General features: G+C 39.2%; 1 protein-coding gene across 7 annotated transcripts; it reads right to left on the bottom strand.

The window, feature by feature from the left end:
• Positions 1-1011: 1011 nt before the first annotated feature.
• Positions 1012-10164, bottom strand: znf362b (zinc finger protein 362b). 7 transcript variants are annotated; one of them, XM_046056711.1, is made up of 9 exons: positions 9977-10164; positions 7892-7955; positions 7368-7596; positions 6526-6720; positions 5446-5764; positions 4553-4777; positions 4062-4140; positions 3727-3885; positions 1012-3234 (listed from the first exon to the last, which is right to left on the bottom strand). In XM_046056711.1, the coding sequence occupies exons 2-9, from the start codon at positions 7952-7954 to the stop codon at positions 3118-3120; spliced, it is 1386 nt and encodes a 461-aa protein (XP_045912667.1). In that variant the 5' UTR covers position 7955; positions 9977-10164; the 3' UTR covers positions 1012-3117. The 7 variants fall into 7 exon arrangements, with proteins under 7 accessions (XP_045912667.1, XP_045912662.1, XP_045912669.1 ...); XM_046056706.1 differs by having other exon boundaries at positions 7368-7623; positions 9977-10160; XM_046056713.1 differs by having other exon boundaries at positions 6616-6720; positions 7368-7623; positions 9977-10156.
• Positions 10165-11150: the final 986 nt, after the last annotated feature.

The raw sequence follows: 11150 nt of genomic DNA, 5'->3' as shown, positions 1-11150 counted from the left end.
AAAAAAAAAAAGGGAAGAGAAGCCAAAATTTCGGGAAAAGCCACAGAGTTGTCCATTTCAAGCATGCCAAGCTGTATTTTATTTTACATATATATATTATTATTATTATTATTATTATTATTATTAATTTTATTTTTTTTACATTGGTCAACCTCAGTGGTTTCCTCCAGCGACACTCAGTCATAAAGTACTTAAGAGATGTGTGTGACATGGGAATAAAATACACACTATTTCATACCACTATTATTATTTTGTTTCAGTAATAGAGTTGTACACTGTGGACACTGTTGTCTATTTTGTGCCTGATATGATGAAGTGTTTAACTTTATCTTGCTGCTGAGTGAATACGTCGAATAACAAAAGCCTATCTGCAACAGACATGTAAACTGAGATCTAAGAAACTTTGACTAGGGATGTACCGATCCGACCTTTTCAGTCCCGATACCAATACCTGGGCTTTGGGTATCAGCCGATGCAGAGTACAGATCTAATACCAGTGCAGAATTAATAAGCTGTATTCTTCACTGTCAGAAGGAGACTGGGAGTCTTGCTCTTTGGCATTATGCTTCTGGAGGTGCTTGATTAAGTTATTAGTGGCGTAGCAATATATAAATAATAATAGTGAAATACCTCCAAACTGCTGACCCCTTGTTTTTAGCTCTCTCTGTGCTATGTTAGCACTCCTAGCAAAATGTTTGTGTCTACGGGGGAAATGCTGACACATTGCGTAGTACCCAAGTAGTTAAATTAGCCGCCCCTTGTCACCGATACCCAATCCAGCTCTTTGAGTCAGTATCGGGCCGATAACCGAACGGCATCGGTGCATCCCTAACTTTTAAATTTGTTGTATCCGTGTAAATGCATTTTTAAACAAAAACATATTTTCATAAATAAAACTGAATAAATAAACTTAATGCTTCATATTTTTTTTCCCTCCCACCATCTTGCTCTCTAAAAAACTGATTTGATGGCAGGTACAGTTTTCTTTTGTACGAACCAAGCAATCAGTGATGAATTTATAACAGTCTGTTTATTAAACAAGGTAAAGATACAAAGCTTTTTTTCCTTTTTTAAACACTGATAACCTTAGTTTAACTTCTCAGTCTTGGCTGTGCATATTTTGTTGTCTAGAAACTGTTTATGAAACCACAATGCAAGACAGGAAAAAGTGTAATAAATCTACGCAATATCTTTTCAGAGAACATGGGTTACAGTTATCATACAGATTACAGCTTCGGAACTCCATGCGGAAGGAAAAAAATAAAAATGTTTACACGACTGAATACTGCAGAACACAATACAGAGTAATGGAAATGGGATGATAAAACAGTTAAGGCTTACATGTAAATAACTGATATAAAACATGAATATTAATAACATATGGGTAGACTAAATTAATTACAGTAAGTTCATACATAAACTCTTACAAAACCCAAACAGAACATGTTTATGAAAACTTAAAAAATAGGTACTATAAATGAGTAACATGTTTTACAGTACAGCAACATGTACATTTTCCCATTATCTCAAGAGAGAGTAAGTTGAAGAGGCAGGGTCTGTTGTTGGCGTAAATGTCTGTTTTTCAGGCCAGTGGCTATAGTAATACGTTTTTATTCTTTTGAAAACATACTATATACTGTATATGTATTTTACATTATTCTCAGTTCCATCTCAAACATTACGTCTAGCCGTAGCACCCTTTCTTAAGTGCCCTGAAGAGTACAGGGTACCCTATTAGTACCATCCAGAGGTTAAAGTTACAGTAAAAATACAACAAACAATACTGTGTACAATAAAAAGAATACTAAATGAGAAAAATAAATCAAAAGGAGAAGCATCACCTCCATGTTAACTTATAATATAGACCTATGGAAAATGACTTATACTGCAGTTTATTCCAAATGGGTAAAGCTTATTAAAGAGAAAACAAAATACTTAACTGGGCCAGAGTAGCTGTACAATAACTTCACATTTTGGTCCAATGTTTAGGTTTAAAATTTAGCACTTGAGTAAAATCTATTTTCAGCTGAAGTGTATTTAAAAGGTAGGGCTGAGTAGAGCTGGCACTGACACAGGTGCAATGTATTCAACCTCTAATACTTACAAAACAATAGTCAAAGCTTAGCTGAGTAGAGAAAGCAGACGCAGTATAACAAGATTTGCTTTCTATTAAAACCTCAACATGGTTCATATGGCACTAGTTATTGGGACAGGAGAAAAACGTAATGTAAAAAGCAGTGTTTATTTGATCATATGTTATGACCATAAAAGGTGCCATAAAAGTGAACATCAAATATGGAGTGAAAGATTTTGGAAGAAAAATAAAATAAAAAACATTCATCTTTCGTCCCTTACATGTTGCTCTATTTTTTTGCCTCCCCAAGTCAATAATACAACTTCTTAATACAATCATTAAATGTTTAAAATTGTCATCTACCGATTGCCTTTCTTCAAATTTAGATGACCCTGTAAATATGTACTTGCACAAAAATGTGAGTAAAAACAATGAAAGTAACAGAAAAAGACTGTTTATACACAGTCAGTACTCTTAGCTGCCACAAGTAATGCCCTTTGGCATTTTCCATCCAACAAGATTGAAACAATTTGAGCCAAAACCACAAGGCCTAAAAGTGCTTTAAGATTATCTTTGGATGTCTCCAGAATACACCCAGCAAACATTTTTTCTACTTTCTCAATTCTTTATAAGGGCAAATATCATCTGGCACATTTTGGAAACCCATTTCATGGAAGAGGGAAAAAAAACTAAAAAACATTTCTAACTAAAACATTTATGATGGCCAATGCATCCGGCAGTTTACATGACGCTTACGAAAGTGCTTATTAAATCTGACGCAAGACATTCTCTGACACTCGATCCTCCGGACAACATCTAGCTGTATTGTTACATTCACAAAATAACGCTGTGCTCATTTTTGACAGATGGCTTGTGTCAAGATGGATGGAGGCAGCCTGTTTACTGAATCTAGCACTGAATGCTTATGTCAGCTGTCATAATGCTAATGTAAGCCTTATGTAGATGGCTGTGGGTGCAGGGCCTCAAAAGCTCCAGCCTAGCGTAGACTCTGAATCGGTCCTGCTGCTGAGCGGCAGGGGAGCTCAGATGAGGGAGATGCGTATGGGGATGTTGGGGGACTCGGTCCTCTGAGGCGACTGGTGGCTCACTAGGTGCTCCACCACCGTATGTTTGGACATGTGCTTCATAAGGTAGGTCTCCTACAAAGACATGAAAAATGAAATTTAAGTGACATTAAAACAACAGATTGGACAACAGCCTATCACAAGAAAATCAGCACATATTTACATTTTAGATGCTGGAACCAGTAAATATTTTGCATTTTTACTTACACGTCATCACAATTATTCTATGATCAATTTTCTGTGGAAGGTTTTAGGTTTAGAGTAATATGTTGGGCTAAAGAGAGATCTGGAACTGGTAGCAAACATTCATTCATTAACTGGAAAAGAGATTAAATACGTATCTCGCGAACCAGTTTCAGCAAGTAAAAATTTATCAGTATGTTTGCATGGGAGCAACGACATGTTCAATTCTTCACAAACAGGAAACACAGCAAGTTTCAGGCAAAGTGAGACAGAGTATCATCAAAAGGCTGTCATCTTATCAGCCAAATAAACAGCCTGCCTGAAGGGCATGCTGGGAAAATGTAATACAGATGAAGATAAACAGATAACCTGTGGTTTACTCACTGAGGTGTATGCCCGGCCACACATGCTACAGCAGTAGGCCTTAGCGTTTTTGATGGCGTGCGCTGACAAGTGGATCTGCAATGATGCCGAGTCTGAGTAGGCACGGTAGCAGTTAGGACATTTATACGGCTTGTCTTTATTGTGCTGCCGCTGGTGAGACTGTTAGGGAAGAAGCACGGACATGTGACTTATGATTACAGTCTATTAAAGCAATGAATAAACCTGTTTGTTTTCACTACATTTGTCGCTGAGCTGTTGTCAACCTCAGTGTAAAGTAACAGTTCTTGTTGTAGTATCTGGTGTGGCAGAATTAAGCTGTGTGACGATGTACTGACCTGGAGGTTAGACAACTGGGTAAAAGCCTTTTCACATCCGGGGTGAGCACATTTATACGGCCTATCGCCAGTGTGGATTCTGTGGCAAAAGAAGCAGATCAAAAAAGGTTAGAAAAGACCCTAAATGTATTTAATGAGAGAGATAACTGCAGTTGAACCAACTAAAGTGTTGCAAACGAGACCAAACAGATTCCACAACAGAATCTATAACTCCCATCTTCTCACTGCATATTTTAAAGGCAACCTCGATGCATCTGATATACAATGAGAGAAATACCTAGCCAGGAAAATGAAAACATTAGGGTAGATGTTATTAAAATTCCCCAAGGGATGTCAGACAAATTCTCTGCAAAAAAAAAAAAAAAAAAAAAACACGACTTGCTGTATATTCTGTTAATCTGTGACCACTGAGAGTCATATTTCAGTAGCACAGTGGCTATTTCTTTTCCCCACAGTAACTTTTCCTGCTTTGTGTTCGCAGCTGGACCGACCTGGTGTGCTGCTGCAGATGTGACAGCTGACGGAATGAGTTCTCGCAGTAGGAGCAGTGGTAGGGTTTTATCCCCAGGTGGATGCGCAGGTGCTGGGACAAGTAGGAGGCGTTGGCGAATGTCTTGGAGCAGTGGGGACACTTGTGTGGTTTGGCCTCTGTGTGGGACTTGGAGTGAATCTGCATCTCTGACTTTGTTAAAAAGGTGAGCGGGCACACTTTGCATCTTGATGACAGAAAAAAGACACAAAAATGCATAAACGTGATCAGATCAGGCTGTTAAAGAGACTACACAGTACACAACTTGTGTTTTAAAGTATTAAAACATAACCAATTCTGAATGATGATCTATATCCAACTAGCCGTAGCACTCAGTCCCAACCAAAGTTAGAGTAGAGTTAAATTCTGGGTTAATTCAAAAGAAGTAGGTATTAGTTTAGTATCAAATCCGTTGCAAACATCCCTACTGATTGCACTGTGCTGACCTCACAAACTAAGTCCAAGTCTTTCAAGCTCAGTTTTACTACAAGGTTTTATTTTGGAAAACAACTACGGAGAATTGATTAAGTCTGCCAGCCAGAAGTCAGACCATTTAGATAATGATGCAACTGACTGCCTCTGAAAAGTCATGATCCTTGTGAAAAACTAAATCAGATGAAAATAGGAGGCAATGGCAATTTTCCAGTCCACTGAGTGAAGAAAGATGGGTTCATATCGATGTCTCGATCACCTACAGCCTACTTAAAACCAAACTTCAAGCAAATGCCTATTGATCTTTACAGGCCACAATTAAATCTGTGAATTGGATTCAAGGGCAGCGGTGAAAACAAATATCCTTCCCCCCGTGGTGCAATAAAAACATGAAAACAACAGTAGCAGGTTCCGGTGTCCAACCTGTAGGTTTTGCCCTCTTTGGGTGCGACAGTGACGCAGCCTTGGTCAGCTAGGATGGGGTAGGGCACCACCAGCAGAGGACCTGACGGGTTTTCAGCCTTGATCTTCTTCCGTCCCCGGGGCGCCTTGGGTGGGGGGCCCAACAGTCCAGCCAGGCCTCCAACTTTCATGTGGTCCATGCCAGGACCGCTGGCCAGCCCAGAGATGATGTTCACAGAGGGGGCACCACCCAGGCGGTTCTGGCTGCTGGAGGTTGGAGTCGTGGGGGTCAGGGCCTCTGAGGTGTTGTGGCTGTCAGGTCGGGAAGAAGGAACCAGACCTGTGGAAGTGACAACCAGAACTGTTTTAACACCTACTACAACACTACACATGACTTACGAGGCTTCTGATGATTTTACTAACCACATCATTGTTTTTTGTAAGTTCTAGCTCTAAACTACAAACTTACATTTTTGATGGACAATTTTAACTGGCAAGCTACACAGTTTGTTTCCTACTACTCCAAAGAACCACTGTTTTTTTTAAAGTCTTCTCACTGATTTTTACATTTGTGCAGACATGAATGAAAACTAATACAAAAAGCACGACAATGCCTTTTGCAAAATGGTTAGCTGTGATGCAAAAAATGCATGATTTGTAGTAAATCGGCTAAAACTTGCAAAACCACTGGTGCGGTTGTTTAACAGCTCAGGAAGCCTAGAATCTCACCTGGAGGTACACCAATATATTGGTTTTATATTTTGTTGGTTTACCACAAGTCAGGGGAAAGTTTTGGTTTGCACCAACATCGGTCTAACTTTATTTGTACTAATCTTCAAAAACCAATATCTGTGTACTCTCTTCACCACATTTGCCATAAAACTAACAAATGTGTCTCTCAGTATTATTCCCTAAACGTTGTTGGCACTCTAATGCATTGCTCAGCCTGCACAACAGACAGTCTCTGTTTATTTCTGCACTTTAAATCCTAGGAAATGTTTAATTATATATAAAAACACACTTTTCAACTAAGTAACTAATGATACATTGGGTTGTTAGTTACGACGATACATGTATGATAAATGTACTTGTCTTATTTACCAGTTGTGTTATTTCCTTTCAGCCCCAGAGGCTGATTTTCTTCATATTTCCCCATGTCAACAGACCACAGAGACCAGCTGACTGCAGTACCTGAGCGATGGTTGACCCGGCCAGTTTGCTCGCTGAGCTGCCTCATGTGCCAGTCTTCCCATAATCCTTTAGCTTTCACTGCTGACTTGTCGTCCATATTTCCATCTGGAAGTTGTGAGGTGATAGCATTTTAATCAGTGAAGTGAACAGTAACTTATGTGTAACTTGTGTAACAGACCATATACTGTTGAATGCTCATGTGTAAGAATGCCACACAATGTGAAGTCAACAGTTGTAGAGACCGTCGCGACCCTGTTGTCTCTTCTTTAAAATACAAATTTAAATTTAAATTAGTTAGCTCATTTATTTCCTCTTAGATATTTAATAAGTCTATAAACAACTAGGGCTGGGTATGTTTTGCCAAATTTGGTACCTGTGCAAATATGATATCAGAGTTTCAGTACCACTACCCAAATTATTATTTTTATTATTTTTTATAAATATGTTTCGTTAGATTACCCTTTTTTGTTTCACAAAACACGTGAAACTTCTCAATGTATCAGTATTTACTGTTGGCTTGACACATGCAGCCTTACCAGGACTTTTCCTAAAATAAAAATTTGCAACGTTTCCTGATCTAAATATCTGATCAAAGAAACAAGTAAACAAGACTAAAAATCTGACCAGGCACTCAATGTCAACTTTTAATGCTGGACAGTCTGTGATACTTGCAACTCACACATTTGGGTCTGTATTTAAAATAGACTGCGGTCCAGTACCTGGGCCTATAAACAACAAAGTGGAGACTCTACCTGGTCCAGAGCTGGAGGCAGGGCGAGCATGCAGAGCGATATCTGGTTGTCCAGAGCCTTGCTGGTGGTGGCCCTGCACCTGCTGTGCCTGGGGCTTTGGCACTGACATGCCGTGCTGGGCGCTACCGTCCGGGGACGAGGTGGGCACCAGCAAAGACTGCTGGGAAGGGGTGGAGGTAGGCGGCAAGTGCAGGGGTCTGATCTTCTCAGCCATCAGCTGCTCCTTGATCTTGTTAATGAGCACCAGGTTATCCAGCTGAAAGGGTTAACGGGTCATGCTCAACAGAAAACAGCCACCGTGTGTGAATGTCATTCACGCCCCAAAAACACATCCCAGCAGAGAGTACAAGTTACATTTATTTATTTATTTATTTATTTATTTATATCTTTTAATCTACGAGAACGAACTGTGACGGATTTGTTTCACTGACTGACTGGTGCTGAATGGCTGAAAAGACATTCACACATGGAAACAAATGGCAATTAAAAATGTCACAGTATTTACATGTTACGAATGGACTTACCTGGCCTGGCATGGATGGAGGTGGCGGCCAGAAATACGGGTTGTTAAATCGAGGCTCTGCCATTCTGAAATGAATAACATTTGTTTTAGCAAATAACATTTGTGGTCTTACTACAAATATGTAAAAGTCAGTTGAGATCAGAAAGATGTTTATGATGCAACGCACTGCTTTTAAAACTGCAGAGACTTTAAAATATCTATAGCGCGTTGATGTGGCAGACTGACTGATGACGAAAAGGCTGGCACCCTAACCACAAGAAACCCAGCAGGTTTCATGTTGAGTAGAAAAGGTGAGCATTTTCTTTTAGCCCCAACTTCCCATTTACATTTCATCAGTTTCCATCCTGTTCACTTTCATCTAGCTTTGTAAGTGCTTCTACTGAAGACACATTACTCATCCAACAGGGTGTTGGCACATTGAAAATGTGAAATTTATGAGACCAAAATAAATAAATGTTAAGATTTTGGGACACCGCATGCAGGCAGATTTCACTGCAAGGGTAAAGGTAGTAATACATTTCAAAGGGCTTGCATTATTAGATGTTTGCTCCAAATTCCAGTGTTATTCTGCATTTCTTATGTGAGGTAAATGAAAAGGAGATTTGGATAATCTATAAAGGAAACAACTGGCAAGGGTATTCATGTATGAGGTTACATGAGTGTGTACTTCTTATGTTGGCTTTGGGTTTTAAATACTTACATTTAAATGAAGACTTAAAAATACAAACTGAAGACAATTTAAGTCAGGTTGTTTAGGCTGGTATTCGAAAAATAGGTTTAAAAATGGATAACTTCACCTTGGAAAACGTTTATTTTTACAAAAAATTATTAACTCATGGTTCACTTACCACATTTTTCGAGCTTTCATCCACATCTCATGGTCTTCCTCTCGGTGGATTAAGTTTGCTCCTAATAACTGAGCAAACCTCATCAGCTGAGGAAGACCTTGAGATGCAGCTGAAGGGTGAAATACAGTAACTGGACCTTGAGTTAAGCTATTTTAAAGATCTTTTTAGGACCTGCATTAACCTTGAAATTAAAAATTAATTAATTAAAATAAATAATAATAAAATCATAACCAAGAGCAGTCCTTGGATAAAGATGCCCAGGCTAATTTTAAGTGACTTGCTGTGTTACATTTACGCTAATAACTCAGTGTGTGAATTAGGCCTACAGTGTCATTATGAACCAAACTGTCACCTTTAAGTTAACACAGGTCAAACACCTAAATGTCACCCACAAACATTTTGCCACGTATAAGAAAAAGGCATGTCTGACAGAGCCTTCGCCGTTTAACGTTAGCTTGGACATTTAGCCCCAATATTCCTTTTGTCTGAGAGTGAATTCCTGAAAATAAGTGGACGTCGCTTTAAATACTCAGATAAACGCAATGAAAAAAACTTTCCATTCTTTGACTTTTCGGACATGTCGGCTGTCTGACAGCACCCCTGGACTCAAATTGATGGAGGATTTTACGGATAGATCCTCCCGGTGCGACTCAGACAGTTTTCTTTAAACATTTCCAGACAAAAGAGAAACAAAAATGGCAGCCTTATTTTTATAAGGCGGGACGCCATATTCTGCAGACCCCAAAAATTTAGGAGCATGAACATCTTGTCGTGAGGATGGTGTTGGGGATAAGACGCGACCGACGCGAACACAAAGGTGTGTTTATCATGTCAAAGGCATGAATGATTGTTTACGGCGAATTGCAGGTTTGAATAGCCCGGCCTCCCCACCTCTTAAAAAAACTGACACTTCCTACAACAACCATGCCCTGCAAAAAAAAAAAACAGCACGGAAACGGACAAGATGCAGGCTCGACCCAAACACCACACCGACTAAAACAACCGTACCAATGCGTTAAGGTCAAAATATAACTGGCGCACAGTGCCATGTCTCTCGAAAGGCGCTGTGCAATCTTAACCAAATTTCACTTTCAGGGCTGCTTTTTTTCACATTCTGCAACTTTTGGACGAATCAAAGGACAGCAATTGCATTTTGTGCACAATGCACGCATTTACGAGGCTATCGCGTATCAGAGAAATGCACAGCAGGGAAGACACGAAAAGACATGCACAAATACCTTGTGTCCTGATTGCAGATATTGTCTTGCGAGTACAGCTATAATATAAAAGGTTGATGTTCTTTCTGCCTGCCTCCAGTCGGACCACCGCTTCCGGGTCGCTTTGTTCACTTCTGGGTGCTGCTGCTGCAGGCTCAGTACAGTACAGACACAGAGGGAGATATTCTGCTAATGTTGCTTTGGATTTTTACACGACCTGCGTTGTTCACGTTTGATGCAAAGCGCATGTATAATGAGTCCAATAACGTTATTTCAGCGCGTGTTTGGGTTGGATTTAGCCTACAGATTTGCAGGGGTAAATAGCAACGCCTCAATGTAAAAATACTCCACATACAAAGAAAAGCACTGCGTCCAAATTTTCACTAAAGCCATATACTGACTGCAAAAAAAAAAATCAAAAGGAAGATTAAATAAGAAATATTGACCCTTTCAGTCTGTTAACACTTTACCTGCTCAAAGTGTTCTGCTCTCCAGCAATACATCATTTTTCATGAGCTCATCTTCATGTTTTATATGTGAAATATTAAACTGCAAATAAACTTCCCAGTCAAATATATGCAGTGAGAGTAAAACTACAATATTTCAAAACATTAGTGAAAAACAATAATGGTTCCAAAACTTAAACACTCATGTATCCCAATCTGATGAGCTCTTGTAATATTTGATCATAGGTGTCATTTACACTGGGGACGCTGGGGACATGTCCCCACCACTTTTTGAAGGCAGTTGTTAAAAATGTTCTGAAAAATAGCTTGCAACAAGAAATGTTAAATAGCAAATGAATTGAGAAAGGTTTATTTATTTAAACTGAAATCTTCAAGGGGGAAAAATGAAAAATAAAACCCCTCAAATAACCTGGTTGCATAAGTGTGCACACCCTCTTATAAGTGGGATGTGGCTGTGTTCAGAATTAACCAATCACATTCAAACTCAGGTTAACTTGAAGTCATTACACACCTGCCATCATTTAAAGTGACTTTTATTAATCACAAATAAAGTTCAACTGTTTTAGTAGGATTTTCCTGATATTTTCTTAGTTGCATCTCTGAGCAAAAGCCATGGTCCGCAGAAAGCTTTTCAAAGCATCAGAGAGATCTTATTATTGAAAGACATAAGTCAGGAGACGGGTACAAAAGAATTTCCAAAGCATTAGATATACCATGGAACACAGTGA

The sequence above is a fragment of the Micropterus dolomieu genome, linkage group LG08 (genome assembly GCF_021292245.1).
Source record: "Micropterus dolomieu isolate WLL.071019.BEF.003 ecotype Adirondacks linkage group LG08, ASM2129224v1, whole genome shotgun sequence".
NCBI lineage: Eukaryota > Metazoa > Chordata > Actinopteri > Centrarchiformes > Centrarchidae > Micropterus > Micropterus dolomieu.
The sequence above is the reverse complement of the archived record's forward strand: the minus strand, read 5'-3'. Positions and strand labels throughout refer to the sequence as shown.